Source organism: Ursus americanus, chromosome 25 (assembly GCF_024610735.1).
Source record: "Ursus americanus isolate L20-20 chromosome 25, mUrsAme1.1.p, whole genome shotgun sequence".
NCBI classification, from domain to species: Eukaryota; Metazoa; Chordata; class Mammalia; order Carnivora; family Ursidae; genus Ursus; species Ursus americanus.
The window spans coordinates 33,087,403-33,107,324 of record NC_142151.1 but is presented as its reverse complement, the minus strand read 5'-3'; the positions used below and the strand labels follow the sequence as shown (position 1 = coordinate 33,107,324).

Genomic DNA, 19,922 nt, shown 5'->3' with positions numbered 1-19,922 from the left:
CAAAAAGCACACACTTACCACTGAGAACCACAAGGACCTCTTCGGACCTCCCCTGACTTATAGATCTTTCCATGTAAATCACAGGGACATTCAGTCTTTAATACACATCCCCCTTTTTCTCCAATATCATCCAATAGATAACCTATAATAAACACATTATACAAGGACTACGTAAACGTCAGTAAATTCTCAAGCAGTGAACTGTGAAATCACTCTTGAGTTAGTTCTTTCAAGTGTAAACACGCACTGAAAACGGTAAGTTCCATTTAGCAATTGCCCCTACTTTGAGAACTGGAAAGAGTATAATTTTCTGAGCCACGGAACATTCCTACGGAGCCCAATAGAGGACTAGAGGGTCATCTGTGGAATACCATGGCCCTCAAGCGTCTAAAAATAGACATGCACATTAACTTTATAAGTCTCTCTACTCTTCTTCTGCAGTTGGCTAGAAGGATGGATTATGAATAGATGATTTCATTAAATATCTCATTAGAAATAAGGCCCACCATTCTTGAGTCACTGTTTTCAGTTGTTTTAGTGTACACATTCTCACAGGGTATGTTACCTTCTGGGCAGAAGCAGCCATTCACACATTCGCTGTCTTGAAAAGGAGCCACATTAGAACAAGTTGCAGGATTTGAGGGACCGCATTCTTTGTAGATATGTTTTTCTGGGCATCTAGGTTTTCCTGGAGAAATATAGAAATATGTATACACGGGAATGAGGGGGGAAATGAATGTGATAAATACATAATTTTCTAATGGGGATCTTTTCAAATGGGATTCTTTGAGTCTAATTTTCAAGACGTGAGTCAGTTTTTAAAATTACTCAGTACAAATAAATTGTGCCAATTTCTCAGGCATTATTTTATGCTACAATCTTTAATTTGTAGGAAAAATAAGAAACGAAGACAGAAATTAGGAAGAAATGTATATTATATATGTAATAACATCTCCTCTTACTTCAAAATTGCTCTTTCACTTGTATTTTAACTTATAAGGCTTGAGTTTAGCATAATTTGAAAGTACTTTTACATTTGTGTGAAATTCACATCTTTTGCTAAGTTTTTGAAAGAAAATCATAGTACTAATCAGCATACTTTTGATAACTTTTTCAGTTACTTTTTTTCAGTTTTTGAGGAATTTATCATTTTTCCCAGTGACTTTTACTAATTATAAAGTTCCTAATTGAAATCGTATCAAAAAGCATGCAACTTATGGCAAGTCACTTCACCAAAACAGTCCTCTTTCCTCGTAAGTACCCATGAGAGATGAGACTCCATCACATCTAAGAGCACTTTCAGGGCTTACAGTCATTTAAGAACATTACCTTGAAGTATGGTTCAACTTCAAAGTGTTACAGAAACTTTCTGGTTTGGAATCTGCAATAAAATTTAAAACCTACCACAAGTCACATCAGAATCATCTCGCCAGGATTCATAGATGCCGGGACCATCTGAGGCACAGAGGCGGGACAATTCTGAGTAAGTGTCACACGTAGAATTTTTGTCTCTATTTTGGCAGTAGTCATTAACGCAGATCGTTCTGTAGTCATTGGAAAAAGCGGCGACCTTTCTACATTTCTCAAAGTACGTTCCAATAATTTTGTTACAGTACTACAAAATAAAGTGTGAAGTTTTATTAAACATAAGAAAAAATGACAATCAAATAAACATTTAGGAAAAGAAAAATTCAGAAGTATCTGGTTTTGCATGATAACCTGTAGCTTTGGCAGGGAGAGTTGCTGAATGCTGGTTGAAATGGAGAGTTCTGAAGTATTATAGTCGGCATAGTACTCCTAAAAGAGTACTTCACCTCTGGCATTTTGGATTGCTATATGACAACTTCAGAAATGGTTGTACCTACACTTATCCAAAATTTCTCCAAAGGTGACATGAAATTTACAGCTTGAGAAAATGGAAGGTGTGAGAAAAAAAGAGCTATTGTCAATGGCAGAGAGTGTGGTGGTAAGTGGTACCACAAAAGACAGAAGGGAAACCGGCCCTTTATCTATTAGTCTTATTATATTTGGTAAGCAAACAGGCAGTAAAATAGAGTCACTGTGGGCTTTCTTGGTGGGGGCCATGTGAGTTGGCTCTGGAAACAATGTATTTGTTCTCATGTTGATTAAGGAGGTAACACATACATTATTGAACTCACAAAAGTTCAAATTTCAACATATTTTAACTACCACATAGCTGTTCATATGTTTGTCACAGAGAAATAGAAAACCACTGTCAAGCAAATGCACAATTTGTTCCAAATCAGTCTTAAGACAACTGATAACATTCTCCAAGTGAGATATAAGGTTAAGTGAAATTAAATCTTTGAAGATTGCTTTTTCATCTATTATTTTTTGTGTATCTTTGTCACTAGATTACAGGTTACTTTAGGGCAACAATAGAATTTGTTTCCTCTTGGCTTAACATAGTGTCTTACACATAGTAGGTCCTTACTAAATATGCATTAGCTTCAACATAAATTTATATATTCACTGAGCTAATATTTTTGAACAACCAGGAGTAAGTTCTCACATGCTATGCAACTACCACAACAGATAAAACATAATTCTTGTCATCATAGAAAGCATAATCTTAAAGGGAGCATATGGAAAAAAAACATGGGAAATTTTTATAGATGATCTCTTATCATAAGAAGCAAGGAGTAGCATAGGGTAACAGAGGAAAGAGAAAGCAATTCTAACTGTGAAAACCAAGGAGGGTTTCACAAGGAGGACAGCAGATGATATATAATGTCGTGGCTTAATTTGCTTTGCTAGAAGATGACAAGATGGTTATAAATGCAACATCCATTGTCAATAAAACAGAAAGTCTTTTCTATCCATACTATCCATATATCTTGATATTGAGAATATCATTCTAGATTGAAACGAGAATATGTGAACATTTATTCACTCATCAAATAAATACAACCTGTCAAATTCAACATAACAGAACTACACAAGTGCAGAAAATTCAGAGTGGACTATTTTCAAGTGCTGTAGTCAAAATTAATTATATGTAACTCTTCCAAAAGAAAGTAAAGGATACGGGGGCTGACGATTCAGATTAGCTCTCTGGGGCAAAAGCACGGGAGAGCAGAAAGTAGTTCTTAGGGACACAGTACATGGATTTCCAAAGTGTAAGAGCTGGACAGTATCCACCAACAGATTTAACAGAGAGGTGAAGTGTGTCAGTTTACTGACAAATTAAAACTTTATGCAAAAAAATCAGAATTGTTACACTAATATATAGTAAATACCACAGAGTTTTAGGAAAAACTCTTATTTTCGTATCTAAGCTAAACTAAAGCTGAGAAACAGACTACAGGGAAACTGGAGAGAAAGCAGTTGCACAATTCTGAGAATCAGGCACAGGTGCTTAGCAGAGGATGTTGGCTATCTAAATTGAAACCAAGGAGAACAGTGTTGAAATTTGCTACTAGGTGAAATATAAATCTCTCACCTCTATGCCATCTTCACAAATTTCATAGCTTTTACTAAAAGCTTCACGACAATCACCAGGAATTTTACTATTGGCAATGTGTTCATTGATATTGTCTCCTTAAAAAGAAAACAATGCTTAGTTCAAGATATTTACTATGCACATACATGTTATTTTCAAGCTAAATATAACTAAATTGACAACATAATTTCTTTTATTTTAACAATTTCTTATTCTTCAGATAAATATAAACTATTGTTAGATTTATTCAAATATGAGCAATCTTTATAATAATGTTTCAGGAAGCAATTTTCTTAGACATAATGCACTGAAATCTTACCTGGAGTGCTGTTGAAGTTACCACAAAGACCGCAAGTTGGATATTGCTTATGAAGAGCAAGCTTTAAAAAAAAACCCACACGTACATCTTTATAAAATATTAAAAATACATAAAGGCAAAATTTACCCAAACCAAATGACGCTGTCTCTTCATATTCAATTCTACCTAAGCTGGTTACCTAGGTATGTACTATAGAGCCTCTTAGAGGACCTGGTTCTAGAAGTTGGATAGATCCTGACTCTACCTCTTACTAACTGTGTCTTTGGATGGATTCTTTAGCTTGTATTAGCCTGAATTTCCTGAGTTCCATCACCCAGAATAATAATAATAGTATATAATACCATATACTAATAGTATTATATTAGTATAAGATAATAATGGTATGTGCTTCAAGATATTTTAAATTTTAAATAAGATAATGCTTAGTACAGTGCATAATATAGAGGTTTTTCAATAAATCTTAGCTCTTATTTTCCTTATAAAGCAATGTTTTTATAAGTAAAGCGAAGAAGAAAAAGCACAAGAATGAAAAAAAATCAGAGACAGACTTACTGAGAGTTTATTTTTGTCCCACATCAAAGACAGGATTCCTCTACGGCTTTTCAGGACATAATGTTCTCCATATTTTTTAATGTGTATCAATTTATTGTCATATGGTATCTGTACTCTGAAAAGTATAAAATACAAGTACATATAATGGTAAGAATAGTATTATAACATGTTTTTTTAAACAATTCATGTTCTATATTTAGTATCGTAAATATAATACTGGCTAATAAATATTAAAGCTTTCTTTTTCCTTTCATTTCAGTAGAGGAGACACAGTGGTTTTGTTTTCCCAATTTTTGAAAGGCTTTAAAGAACAATGAATAAATCCTTGGGGCTTTGGAGGAAAACAAAGAAGAAACTGGTTCAGTGTAAGAAATAAATGATCAAATGATTTGAAACATTCATAAGTAGAATATCATGCCTCAACTTCTTACCCTGGAAAATATTTAAATATGACATCCCTTCCCAATATGAATTGCTACTTCTAAAAATAATGGCCTAAGTTTCAATTTATTGAAAATCTCATATTTATATTTAATGATAAACATACAAATGAAAATTGAAATATTCTATTAGCATATTTGTTGAATATGAATGTTGCCCCAAATCTAGATACTCAAAATAGTCAAACAACAAAACTACTCTTTTTCTTCCCACCTTGTTAGAGGAATAAATATTGTATCTTACAATCCCACATATAACAAAATCTTCTATCAGACTCCTGCCCAACAAATTATTATAAATACCCGTATGAGAACCCAAATAGGAAGAGTACTATCTTTTTGCTATTCAACCTTTTTTTTTTTCTTTTGCTCGTTACTTTAAATGCTCCTATAGCATTTATCCATAACACTGTGGCATTTACCTTTCTTCGTTAACTAGGATGCGATCACCAAAAATGGAGACCTCATTATTGTCGATTTTAACTGCTATTTTTTCAAAGTCACTGTTACTCTTTCGTTTGATCTCAATGTTGAAATCTCCTCCAGATTCAATGCAATGATGGCAGAAAGTGTAGGCGCAGGAAGACTCAAAGGAAAAGATGCGGCCATTGAAAGCTTTATATGTTCCTTTGCCCCAAGTAGAAGCTTCACCTACAAAATATTTAGAGTAGAATATTCATAATTATTCAGAACTATTAATGTAGGGTCTAGTTCTGATTTTTTTAAGTGTTTATGTACCAAGAGAAAACATCACTGAAAGGTTCTGTTCTCAAAGCCACCACCTTAAATCAGTATTTTTCTTTCTCACATTTGGCAAAAACACACTAATAGTAGTACCTGAATCCTTGGGAATACACAAAGGTGTCTATTCTCAAATAAAACATGAATAAAAACATCTTGTTTCCTATGGAAAAGGGAAATTGTCTCTACCATGGAAAGGTATAGACGGAGGGAGTTGTGGTCTGTTTGCCTACTTGTTTTGCTTTTTGTAGAGATAATCTTTCTAATGTTGCACAAGGGGCTTACCATTTGTATCAAATAAGTGTAAAGAATATTATTTCTCTATGTACATGCATCGGTACATGTGCATGTATGTGTATATCTGTTTGTGTCTATGTGTCGTGTATATATGCGTATGGGCATGTGTGTATGTGTACCTTTGAGGAAAAATAGTACAAGTGTGATGTCGTTCAAACATGCAATGATCAAAGAGATAGATGATGGGTAAATGTTTAAAACTAGTTCCAAATTTTGGTTACTTTGTAACCCCATTAGGTACCAGCTGGCTTGGACATAAAAATATGGTAGAAATCACCGTCATTTTTACTTACCAATAATTGGGCTTACTTCTGAGTATTTCGGAATTGCTTCTGGAATACTGGATCCTTTTGCTATTTAACACAATGCACAGATTACTTAAATTTCAGGACATACATTGATTTTAAATATACAGGACATTTAGACTTCTACATGGGAACTTGGAAGCTGATTCTGAAGGTCATCAATAGGTTTCTTTATCCTGAATATATAATTTGATTTTGAGAGAGCTGTAATTTACCAAGGTCATATACATGATTATCTCTGAAATCCGTATTTTTTTCTTGAACAATTAGACATAGTATTTTCAGAAATCATCATGAGCTTATTCATTTTGGGTCATGTACAATTACTAACATATGTTGCATCCCTTACAGAACTATATTTTGAACTTGAAAAATAGAATTTTGCTAGCACACTTTTATTGGGAGCCACTACTAAACAGGTCCAGGTAGATTTTATTAAATCAGTCTACTATATAATACTAATAATTCAATTATCTATATATGAAGAGAACTCAATTCTCCTGATCAAAGAGGAAAATTCACATCCCTTGATACTTTCTCATGATTGTTTATTTCTAATGCATTGACCCTTTTACGTAACTAAATTTATACAATATCATAGAGAAAAGTCTAAAATCAAGCAGAATAGAAGATCAACAATAATAACAAAAATCATATTTCGATAGAGTTATTAAATATTTTTTACAATGCCATTTATTGTGTATCTTGAGACCACTTGTCTTTACTATAGGTTGCCTTTTCTCAGGTCAAGTGAAAGTAGACCGAGCTCTTAATTTCTTTATAAAGTCATTTTAAAAATAATATATCTAAAATGATAAAGGAGAAGTTGTATTATGCTTTATTTAGGTTCCCTTAAAGTATAATTAAATCTATCTTATTCCTGAAGTTGTATTAAAATATACAGTTGGTTATCTAAACCTTATTACTCAAAGAGAAGCATTTAGAAGCTCAATTCAACATGGAAAAGACAACAATACCACGTGCTAGTAAATCAATAATCCACAGAACATTTAAATTTCAAAATTACATATATATAATTATATATGTGTGTGTATACGCACACACACACACACAGATACAGACATATGCATCATACATATACATTTTAAACACTGAAAGTCATAAAGCAAATTACCTGGAGTACTGAATGGTCCAGAGGTACTGCTTTCAGAGGAGCTTGTGACACCTATTTTAATACAAAATAGTTAAGCTGTTTCTTAAATGTGTACATTTTACTTGGTAAAATATGAAAAAAAGTTTTTAAAATCTGATGGATAAACCAGATCCAAGTTCAGCAATGCTAATGCTAGCAGACTTAGAACAATGTGAAGCTGTATGAGAAAAAAAATATTATCAACTCAAAAACCTGTGGGAGAAACAAAATTAAATGCTTCACCACCAAATGAACTGACACCAAATTAATTTACTCCAGATCAACTGCCTTAAAATGTATTCAGGAAAAGAGAAAGTTTTGCATAAACAGGGGTCAGGGTCTCCTATCCCAGTTTCAACCACACTTACTCCCACTTTGAATTGCTTTACATTTGGGAAATCTAGGTACCATTTCAAGATGTCAATCCAACAAAGGATTCTGCACTCACAAAAACTGAAAGTGTGAAAACCACTAATCTAATTGAGCTGAGATGTTCATCTCAGCATGTCTAATGTCAAGAGACAATAACGTCAACAGACCCAAAACTTGCCATTTCAAAGCCACTAGATTCACTGCCATTAGATACACTACCAGAAAGAACACTAATTAATAGAAGTCTGTCTCATTTAAAAAATTAAAGCAGTCAAAAGCTGGCATCCAAATAGCAGAAAAATCTCAAATTGGTAACCACTCGACAATAGAAAGATGAGAGGCAACTACTTCTTAATACATTTCTCAGGAACACATCCTAAATTTGAATACCTGAGCTAATGGCAGCAGATCTGCGGTTTAGATATTCAGTGTCTCTTAAACCATCTGTACCAACTGTGTTTAAACAAAATCGGTGGCATAAATAATTAGTGATTCCAAATTTCTCAGTTCCATTGCAGTGTTGACCCCAAAACTGATGTCCAAAGAATAAGAACAACCCAAAATAGAATTATTATTTCTGTATGACCAAGCCTTTTTTGAACAGATTCACTGACAGTCAATCCTGACAGAGGTCAACCATTACTACACTACAGTATATCTCCTGCTAATTAGACTTTACCTTTTAAAAATGTATCAATCCTAAAGTTGAGTTATAAAGGTGAATCCTGGACATTTTTCAGATCACCCACGTCATTAGAAGTGAATATACTGCCCACAGTTCTGTGGTCATCTAGTCTCGTGGTTCCCATGACTTTCCAGTACTGCCAGCAGTATCAAAATAGTTCCCATATCATAATAAGTATTATTTTAACAATGTGTACCACAAATTCCTAGACTAGTCAATCTAATGTTTCCATTAAGTAGAAATATTAAATTTTATGAGATTTTCAAAAGGGATGGAACTCGTTCACTCTTATCAGAAATAAATCTGCAAAAACATCTAAACTACCAAGACCAGATCCAGAATACAAAGCTCAAACCCAACAAATTATCTGCTACTCTAGCTACCTCTTCAACTTATGCAACTCCAGATCAGTTTTGCATAAAGGCAACAAAAACAATTCCACATCAATATAACCACAGCCACACAACTCGTGCCACATTCTATGCCAAAAAATATTACATGACTTTTTCCTGATCATCTCTACATACAGTTTATCATTTCAGAATTTTGGCTTGCTTTTTATATCATTACTAATGTTTGTGATTTTCATTGTTATTTTATAACGTGTTTTAGAATCCTGATTTTCTAATCATCAGACATAAATCTCAATTCTCGAGCCATGGGAACCAGATCCAATAATATTCTTTCCAGTATCACAGGTACCTGCACCACTAAGGCCAGTTTCACCAAATTCGTTTGGTCCAGAAGCACCACCACCAAGTCCAGCTGCACCCTTCCTTCCTCCACCACTTCCAGAACCAGAAGACCAAGTGTTTTCTCCTAATGGAAAATCAAAATGTGAGTAAAAGAAATAAAGAAGGAAGAAATTAATTCAGCTTTCTTGGGAATAGAGCTCAGGTTAAGATGCCTGCGCCACTGACATCAGATCCAGGACTCAAGTATCCAGCCCCCACGAATTCACTGCCTCTCTCTCCAGTCCCACCAATTCCACCGATTCCAAATCCCTGCTGATCAGATGACCCCAAATTTAATCCTTAATCTTCAGAGATACCAACCAGAATATCCATCCCCATTTCTTGCACTTGAGTCACCTGCTGAATACAAAATGATGGTCACGAGAATTATTTTTGATGCATACCGTGATTCAGAATTTTTCTAGGCATAGAAATTAACCATCAATACCTACAGCACTGGAGCTAGAGCCTCCAGGACCACCTACTCTATTTCCATCAAAGTCTTTACTACCATGGCCATTGAATTTGAACCAGAATCTCCAAAACCAAATTGAGTTTCACCCTTCCTTTCTCCATTTTCAAAATTAGAAAACCAAGTCCTTCTTTCTAATAGAAAATTTAAATGTTATTTTTAAAAATGATTAAAGAATTAAATCCATTTCAATTTCACCAAGAAACCAGGTTAGTAGAATGCCTGAGTTATGGGCATTTGTCCTGAGATTCACAGATCCAGGTACAACACACATGCTGCTGCTCATTCTGTCAATCCCCTGCCTCCAAATTCCTTTTTATCAAATGCCCAAACACAAAATCCTGAATTTTCAAAAATTTTTAAAGGTTTTATTTATTTGAGAGAGAGAGAAAGTGAGAGGGAGAAGGAGACTCTCCACTGAGCAGAGAGCCTGATGTGGGACTCCATCCCAGGGACCCTGAGATCATGACGTAAGCCAAAGGCAGACACAACCGACTGAGCCACCCAGGCACCCCTGAATTTTCAAAATTACCACGAGCATGCTTACCACCACTTCTTGCACTGGAACTTCTTCCAGAATATTAAAAGTGTGTCAATAGGACATATTTAATAAACTTTATAATTGAGAAATTGTTTAAGCAAAAAATTAACTAGCAACACCCATACCACTAAAATTAGATTCTTTAGTAAGTTTTATTACACTTTCACTAAGGCCAATGTCATCAAATTGATTTGAACCAGAATCTCCAAAATCAAATTTAGCTTCACGTTTCCTTTCTCCATATCTCAAATCAAATGATGAGGACTTTTCCACTAACAGAGAAATGAAAATGTTAATACAATAACAGATAAAAGGCTGAAATCGATTTAGATTTCACCAGAGTAGATTCCAAGATTAGACTACCTGAGCCACTGGCACCAGAGTCCCTGCTGCTCTTATCACTCCGATCAGATCCACTGTTTTCAAATCCCTTTCGACCAAATTTCTCAAAACCATATCTCAAATTTTCTGATATGCCATCAACAAAATTATCCCCAATTCTTGCACTGATGTTGCCTGCAGAATGTAAAATGATTGTCATCAGAACACATTCCAATAAATTTTATGATTCAAATATTTTTTAGGTACAGAAATTAAACATCAACACCTAAACCACTGGAACTAAATTCACTAGCACATTTTATTCCATTAGCACCATTGTCACCACAGCGATTTGAACCAGAATCTCCAAAATCAAATTCAGTTCCAAACACCTTTACTTCAAGTCCAAAATCAAAAGACCCAGGCCTTCCCACTAATAGAAAATTCAAAATATTATCAAATAAAATAATGAATTTTTGAAATCAGTTGGATTCCTCAGAAACAGAGACTGAGTGGAATACCTGAGCTACCAGCATCAGATCCAAAGCCTTTGAATCCAGCCTGGACAGATCCACTGCCACTCATTCTATCCCCTCCAATTTCACTGATTTTGAATCCCTGTCGACCAGAAACCCCTAAATTGGCTTCTGATTTTCCAGAGCTGTCACCAACAAATGCATTCCGATTTCTCAAACTGGTAACACCTGCAGAATATAAAACGATGTCACAGAGTGTATTGAAAACATTTCATGATTCAGAAATTCTTATGCATAAAAATGAGATATCAATACCTAGATCATTGGGAATGGGTCCTCCAGAACTACCCATTTGATTTCCTTCAATTTTTATTTTGCCATTAATGTCACTGTCACCAAATGAACTTGAACCAGAAGCTCCAAAACCAAATGCAGCATTGCCCTTCTGTTTTCCAAGTTCCCAACCAAAAGACCCAGTTCCAGCTGACAGAAAAATTAAAATGTTATTAAAAATGAATCTTAATTAAGTTTATTGTTAAATATTAAAGAAATGTAATTTCACATTTTCTGGAAATGAGTCTGAGTTGGAATACCTGAGCTACGGGCATCAAATCCGAAACCCACTGATTCACCCCTGGCAGATCCTCTGCTGCTCATTTCATTCCAGTCAGCTCTACCAATGCCCAGTCCCTTTTGATCAGATGCCCCCAAACCAAATCTCAAATTTCCAGAGACACTGCTACTAAATCCAGTCCTACTTCTTGGGTTCGTATTATCTGCTAAAATTAAAAAAAAAAAAAAGATTATTACCAGGTAATAATTAAATACAACTTATGACTCTACTTTTTGTGCACAAAACCTAAATAGTAATAATTAGATCACTGGAACTTGATTTTTCAATATTCTCTATTTCATTTTCCAACATCTTTTTGTTCAAGACCATTGATACACATTCCACATGAGCCAGAATTACCAAAACCAAATTCAAATTCACCCTTCTTTCTACTACCAAATCCAAAATCAAAAGGCAAACATAAAATTCAACTGCTATCAAGAGCAAAAAAACAAAGGATACAAATGATTATTTGTTATTTTTTCTTAACAGAGTCTAGATCAGAATTCCTGAGCCACTGACATGAGAGCCAAAGCCCATGGATTTACCAACAAACTCCTTTCTGTTCTTCCTCTTTCCACCAATGTCCACATCTTTTAAGATAAATTGCTCTGACACAAAAATAGCAAAATATTTACTGTGCTTTGTTGACCCTAACTTCTTTCACTGACTTTAATTTCCAAATATAAAATGCTATTCATCCACACTTTAGTAAATTTGTTTTTTTCTGGCATTCTTCTTCAAGAAAACTAGTTGAAATCTGAGTAATGAATCTTAAAAACACTGCAAAAGTACAGAAACATGAGACCCAAATTCTCCTGTTCCTTATAACAAAATTTGGGAACAAGAGAGTTTAAGTGGCTTTCCCAAAGTCCACAGAAGGTTAGCAAGAAAGACTGGGGATAGAAACGAGGTCTCTTCCTTCCAGATCCAAACTCCTTCACAATTAAATCTAATTGCCTCTTCACTAAAATGTTTTAATTCCTGATTTCTGTTGAAGATAACACAGATCTTTTAAGAACCAAAGATAATTTAAAAATCATTTCCATGACTTTCTCTAACACTAAATCAGGTCAAAACAACACCACCTTTGCTGCTTTGCTAATTGATTTTTTTTTTTTTTCTGTCAAAAGCAAAAACTAAGAAACAACTTAGAATACCTGTTTCACTTGCAGCAGAATTAGAGCCAGCCAATCCACTGACTGCATTCACATCAAATCCACTTTGGCCAGATGGACCCCTACCAATGTCATTTCGATTTGAAGCAGCACCACCAAATTTAATACCACCAGATATACTGCTGGAAAAACCACTTGCTAACTTGATTTTCTCTGCCATACAAAAACACAATCACTATCAGGAAAAAAGTTGCATTCATTCATAATGTACAAGAAATTAATCCATACACATTGCTTGAACTAGGACTACATTATCATTCCAAAAATATCCCTCCCCTCTCCTCCATATATCTTTCCATATATAATTCCATACAGTGTAACCAGGGGTGTGCATGGCAACCAATTTACCATGAGGTTTGAGAATTCCATTAGAAAACTAAAGGACTGGGGCCATTTAAGATAAATTTCACTGTGTCCGTTAGAACATGAGCAAACAATTAACAACTCAGTATTGTAAACAAGAGCAAGTGTACCTGATTTAACTTATTAGTCATACTGTGCTTGTCAGTCCCAAAATAGATGACTGGACAGACAGGAAACTTGTGTCCTTCCTGAAGATATTTCAACTGTACCCCTACACCCCAAACTGTTTCTCCCTTTTCAGTTATCATCACTTGGACTCAAATATTAAATTTCCATATAAAATATTGAAGTTATTTTCCTCATTGGATCTCCTTCTTTTCTATTTTTGTACAGGTATGAACTATAGAGAATTTGGGGACCAGGCAAGTAAAGTAAAACTTGGCCAACTGGGAGAAGTATGCAGAGCCAGAGAGAGCATGACTCATCTAAAGAAAGTTGATTTTTTTTCCAAACAAAACCAAATAGCAGACCACAAACTGTTCATAAACCCTGTTTTATTACTCATAAAATTGAGCGTTCAATTTAAAGATAGAATCCCAGTATAGAAAATAAATTGTGGTTGGAGACAAAAACGTGAGTAGAGAAAACTTGCACCAAATTCGGGGCCAGGAAGTATTTTAATTAAATATCATAAAAATGATTGATTATAATAATAGCACCAAGAAGAAAGATAGCATAAGAAAACTAATCAGGTGGAAAAAATGTAACTTCATGTAAACATCTTTGCAAAAATTCTCTGAAGACAGAATCCGTCAGTCTCATTGGCCCCGGAATTAGTGCCTTTCTATTCCCCACTATTACTATTAAGACCATGTGCTGCAAATAATCCAAAGATTACCAGGTTATCCCAAATGAAATAAAGCACTTGTTGCCTAGATAAGCATTGTACCTGCTGGAGTGTTTTTTAACACTAAACTACCAGTATCTTGATGCTTCCTCGACCCATCTTCAGCCCCTCCTGGAGCTTTAAATCCAGTGTTAAGGAGTGAACCAACAAGAGAATTCTTTCTTCTGTTTGGGTCACCAAAGTTCAGACTACTGAACAAAAAGCCACCTAATATGAATAACAGAAGATCATATTTGAAAACAGTATTGCTAGCACAAAAGGTGATTTGATTGTGACACTTAGAAATAACATACACTGCTTATTGCCTTCACCGCCATATCCATACCTTTTTGTCATAATTCTAAGACTTCAAGAAAGAAAGATGAATAATGCTGTGAAGATTTCACTGCTGAGTACTAGAAATTTTTATAGTCAGGGCAGAAACCTCCCCAGCTGCTTCCTCTCCATTGCTAAGCCCTGAGTTCTAGTGTCCAACCTCCCCCCAACAAAATATTCTGCTGTGTTGAATCCACCCTGTTCTTGGCTTAGTAATAGCTGATAAAATTAAGATAACATACCAGCTTCTCTTTTCTGTTTTCCTGCAAAGAAAACACAATGAGAACATTTATTCATAAATTGTAGCATTCACTTCCTTCAAGTCTCAGCTTAAAAGTTCAATGAGGCATACTCTGATAATTAAAAATTTCCATCCCCATTCTAACACTCCCAATTCTCATATTACACTAATTTATTCCAGAGATTTTATCACCTTGTAATATACCGTGTTTACTACTTACATTTATTGCTTACTGACTGTCTGCTTCTTCTAGATTTTAAGGTCCATAAACTCAAGGTTTTTTGCCTGTTTTATTCACTGAGGTATCCCAGGTATCTAGATATTAGATCTTAATATCAAAATATCTTAGTTTGATGCCAAAGCAGAGAGAAATAAGGCAGTATTCAGTAGTGGGAAACCTATGGGCTTTTGAGTCAAACCCATCTGGACTCCCACACCTACCATCAGAATGGCCTTTGACAATGCCTCTCTTAGACTCAGGCAAGAGGGATTCCCACTCAGAACCACTCAAGTCTCACTCTGGCCTTCCTCATGCCATGGCTCTCTTCAGAAGGCAAAGAATAAAGGCAGAGCAGTCAAGATACACCAACCCAGAGCCTGTGCCATCTTCCCTCCCCCACGGTAGACCATACTAAGTCCCCAAAGTCCTGTGGTCCCAAGTCTGCTCCTCAGGACCTTCCCAAGACCATTTTCCCAAGGTTAGACCACATTGCAGCAATGAGAAGCCCTAGGCTGTGGGGATGATCAAGGGGTGCTTATTTGTAGGAGAAAGAGATGATGCTGAGACATGCAGGCAAGGGTATTTCTGTATGTGTGGGATGAAGCGAGGGATGGAAAGAGTGGGGGGGACATGGACATTGACAAGGGCACTGCACACCCTGTTCTCACATTGAATTTCAGTGTTTTGAAAATTCTGCATTAGAATCAGTCCTTCTAGGTGGTCACAAATATGCTTTTGTCAAGTTGGAACGAAAAGAAATTATTTTAAATTTTGTTCCTTTATTTATACATGTGCTATTCTTGCTCCTGGCTATGCCCCCAGATATATTTAATACTTCTGAAATAAAGTTTCTTTATCTATTAAATGGAGACTACATAATAAATGATAATAAAACATTATCTACTTTATAATGTGGTTATTAATTAAATGAAAGAATCAAATAAGATAAAAGCACCTAGCACAGTGTCTGGCATGTACTAAGTATTAGGTAAGCAAGGACCGTATCTTTCAATATATTTTATTTTCCTCACTCAATTCATCCAGCAGAATCTTTTTATTTCATCTATTTACATTAACTTCATAAGTATTCACTATACTTATACCTCTCCTGAGTTCAACCCCACAGATACATTATTAGATCTTTCATTTTGTTAGACCAATGCCTCCTCTGAATCAATTCATTCCATTGTCGAAACGAATAGTCTGGTATCTTGGTCAATGTGCCATGTTTGTTTCTACTAACTAATTTAGCCCTTTTTTAATATGTAAAACTTACTCAGAAATGCACTTCCATTAGAGTCACTCGCAGTAATGGTCAGGATGCGTTTTGTAGGTACCACATCTTAGATGTGTAACAGTACCTTACATGCCTTATTTCTTCAATCCTCACAAGCCCCCGAAAGGTTGGTACTATTATTATTCCTCACTCGTAGATGAGGAAATGGATATTGAAAAGAGACTGAATCACTTGCCTAAGATCACATGGTAAAATTTGCCAAGAAATCCTTTTTTCTTATGCAAAATGTATACTCCCTTCACCTTAAAGATAGATTGCTCATACAATGCTTAAAGATAAATAAAATTTTTACTTCATACCACAGACTTCACACCACACAATGAAACAGAAAAGAGAAACAGACATAATTCTGCTCCTCCACCTTCACTCTATAGAGAAAAACTGCTGGATGAGAGAGATGAATATGGATGAGCTGCCTGGCAGGGGAGATTTTAAAGGTAATGACGACAAACAAGTTACATTGTCTGAAATCAGTAAAATGGAAAAATATCAAAAAACATAAAGTCCTACAGTGGCTTATGGATCCTTTTCTCAAATATGTGAATCTTTGTCTCATTAAAGAATAGTGATTGTGGGGGATACCATTGCTCGGGCTTTTGAACAGTTTTATGTTGGCTGGTTGAGTGGTTGGTTGAGGCTTCCTTGCTGGTCATTTTTATTCGCCCAATGCAACTCTAGCCTTAGAGATCCTCAAGTCCCTCTTAAGTAATACTAGACCTGGGATGTTCCTTGAGAGACATAGGAAAAAACTCAATTGCTCATAATTTCAGGAGATTTTCAGAGAACTATAGAATTCTAAGTGTTCCCTCACCTCACTCAAACTTCTGAAATGAGGACTTTTAGGAGAATGCTCAAGACTCATATGACCCAGTTTATTCTAATTAACAATCAGATTTTGTACTCTTGGAAGGAAAGAAGTTCGTGCTCTATCATTATAGTAAAACCTAATGAGCCCTGTCCATAGTTACGATGAAGTGAAAATTTTGCTGTCTTCATGAGACAACAGGCCTACTGCTTATTCTCAGTCTGTGTTTACCTCAAAGAACACATCTTCCAATTATATTTTATTATATTTAGATTGTAGAAAGACACAGAGGTCTAAAATATCACACAAGAAAAACATATAAAAGTAATCTTGGACTGTTTTCATTGCTATGTGCGTTAGACCATATCAAATTGAATCTATATTGATTTTAGCAAAAATCCTTTTCTTAGATTTAAGAAAAATTCCATAAAAGCAGTCTTGATACTCTGTGGCTTATTTTTCATTTTGGTGGACAGAGAAAGAAAATAATGGATAATATTCAGTGTTATTCAATTTTCTGAGGGAATCTGTAATAAAACTAATAGGACCAGGATCAATTTTAATTAAAATAAATCGCTAAGAAATTAATCCTATAATACAAAATACTTATTCAAGGAAAGCAAATCCTTAAATCTATATCCACATTTCTCTTACAGGTTTAAAAATTTTAGAAAAGCAAGTAACCACAGCAATTTTTTATTTCAAATGTCACCACCTTTATAAATGTTGATTAAATTTTTATTTTATTTTTTTTTTTACTTTGCTTTAAGTTTTATTTATTTTTTTTTATAATGATTTTTTATTATATTATGTTAGTCACCATACAGTACATCCCCGGTTTTCGATGTAAGGCTCGATGATTCATTAGTTGTGTATAACACCCAGTGCACCATGCAATACGTGCCCTCCTTACTACCCATCACCGGTCTATCCCATTCCCCCACCCCCCTACCCTCTGTAGCCCTCAGTTTGTTTCTCATAGTCCATAGTCTCTCATGTTTCATTTTTAAATATCTCGCCCAGAATATGCAAAAACACACTATAGTATGCTTAAAATAAGGAATATTTCATTTTAAATGTTTAATATTATTTCCAGGGGAGATATGGCTTCTCTTCAAGTAAAAGCACTGTCACTTTATTGTTGTTTAGTATAAAAGTAATTTACCTGATGTGCTTTCAGCTATTTTTCCATCTAAAGAAGAAAAGGGAGAATTGCTGTCATTAGTAGCTTGTCTGACAGATTTGCCAACAGAAAGTGAATTTTGATTACAGCCATTTCTTTGTCCCTGGGAGGTGTTCCCACAGAGCTGTGCTCATTGAATTCAATACTCAGGCATGAATATGGTAATTATCCATTGACTGTGGTATATTTATACCTCTCCAGAACACCCCATAAAAGAAAAAGTCTCCATTGGTCCTCCAAACAGTTTAAAGTACAGCCTAGGTGCAGCAATTAGAACATAGCAAAAAACAAAAAACAAACAAACAAACAAAACAGTAATTCTTGGACGGCTGAAAAGGTGCAAAGCATTGATTACTATTTTCTTGGTGAAACACAGAAGTTTTAGTTAAAATATTTTTTTTAATTTTTATTTATTTTTTTGAATTTTTTGTTATGTTAGTTGCCATACAGTACATCCTTAGTTTTTGATGTAGTGTTCCATGATTCATTGTTTGCCTGTAACACCCAGTGCTCCATGCAATATGTGCCCTCCTTAATACCCATTGTTAAAAGATTTTTTTAAAAATACTGGATGAAACTAACTTCTTAATTTGAATAAAATGGCTACAATTTCTATTGTACTGCTGGATACAAAATTCATGTACATGCTACATACAAATGATTTAAGTGTTATTACTGTTTATCAAGGTGTATTTTATTCATATTTAAGTAAATAGCATGTAAATTTGCAAGCTTGTCAAATTATAGCAAGTATAGCTGAGTCAAAAACATGCTAAGAGTGAGTAATTCACAACAAATGACAATTTACATGTAAGTACATGTATTGTTATAAAGATAAAAACATATTCTTATCAAATATATAAAAGCCTTGGTTTTCCAGAGAATTTTCTCAAGAATTATGTAAGATGAAACATTTAGCAATGGCAATAGAATTTTGCATAAAACTACATGTTGATTACATATTCAAGAACCCTCAAAAAAAATTGGGGTAACATTTTTAGTTTGGTAGGTAATGGATTGTAGATTTTTTAAATGCTTCTCCATGCTCTATAATCTTCACAAATTTCCTAAACCCAAACTGACTACATTATTCAAAAAAAAGTCAAAGCATATGGTCTGATACTAAGATAAACTTTCAGAAATTGGACTGCCCTGAAAAATCCTGGACTTATGGCTGCCAAATCTATTCCAGAAACATAGCCATAAATTAAGTAAAATGGGAAACAGAGTCAGTTAAAAGATAAAGAGTTTCCCATGTGTTCTGACAAACTGTTACCAAAACCAAGTTGTATGCAATTACACATACACATACAAATACACCTACACATATTTAGCCAAAGGCTAAGAAGAAGTGGTTTGGAGACACTTAATATAAATGTTTCTAAAGAAAACTACAATGACATTCTCCACATAGGCTAAAAACCTGGAAAATTCTAATTATTTAAAATGTTGTTAGCAGTCAAACGTCATTCCCAAATCCTCTTACAACAAATGGAGATGTTACAAAACCCATGCAAGAACTTTACCCATCGAGAAAAAAATTCCCATGGCGCAAAGTCTTATAACAAAAAATAGACTGAAAGCAATAAGTAAAAATTGGTAACTGGGCGCAAAAAACTTATATATTAATCCTATCAAGATATAGAGTTAAATGTTCAATAGAAATGAGGAGACAGAAAGGAAAATCAAAAGCAGAAACATAGAAACCATCGTGAGAGTAAGGCTCAACTATCTTACACACAGCATTAGATCTCAAGGGCACCACTGCATGATATATAATATGATAACTGGCATTCATTTTTGTGTCCCCAAAAAGATTAGACTGTACTCAGAGGTTCCTTGTCTTCTCAGGTAAAAAGGTAAGAGTATCTGTGGTTCATTACAGAAGTTTTAGTTTGCAAAGGATTCAGTTATTTTCATGTGGAAAATACTTGTATGCAGAACAAATCATATCTATAATCCCAAATTATACCATTAATTCAAAACAAG

General features: G+C 34.6%; 1 protein-coding gene across 1 annotated transcript in view; it reads right to left on the bottom strand.

Moving 5' to 3' along the window:
- MUC19 (mucin 19, oligomeric) overlaps positions 1-19,481 on the bottom strand; it is a 313,802-nt gene extending 294,321 nt beyond the window's left edge. The window contains 17 exon segments of the mRNA XM_087855394.1: positions 19-142; positions 566-688; positions 1,405-1,615; positions 3,464-3,561; positions 3,783-3,843; positions 4,335-4,449; positions 5,197-5,425; positions 6,106-6,165; positions 7,253-7,303; positions 9,030-9,146; positions 10,200-10,346; positions 10,917-11,099; positions 11,187-11,354; positions 11,465-11,650; positions 14,430-14,450; positions 17,916-17,942; positions 19,460-19,481. Of these exon segments, the coding sequence (XP_087711520.1) occupies positions 19-142; positions 566-688; positions 1,405-1,615; positions 3,464-3,561; positions 3,783-3,843; positions 4,335-4,449; positions 5,197-5,425; positions 6,106-6,165; positions 7,253-7,303; positions 9,030-9,146; positions 10,200-10,346; positions 10,917-11,099; positions 11,187-11,354; positions 11,465-11,650; positions 14,430-14,450; positions 17,916-17,942; positions 19,460-19,481 (1,943 nt within the window).
- Between the last annotated feature and the right edge of the window lie 441 nt (positions 19,482-19,922).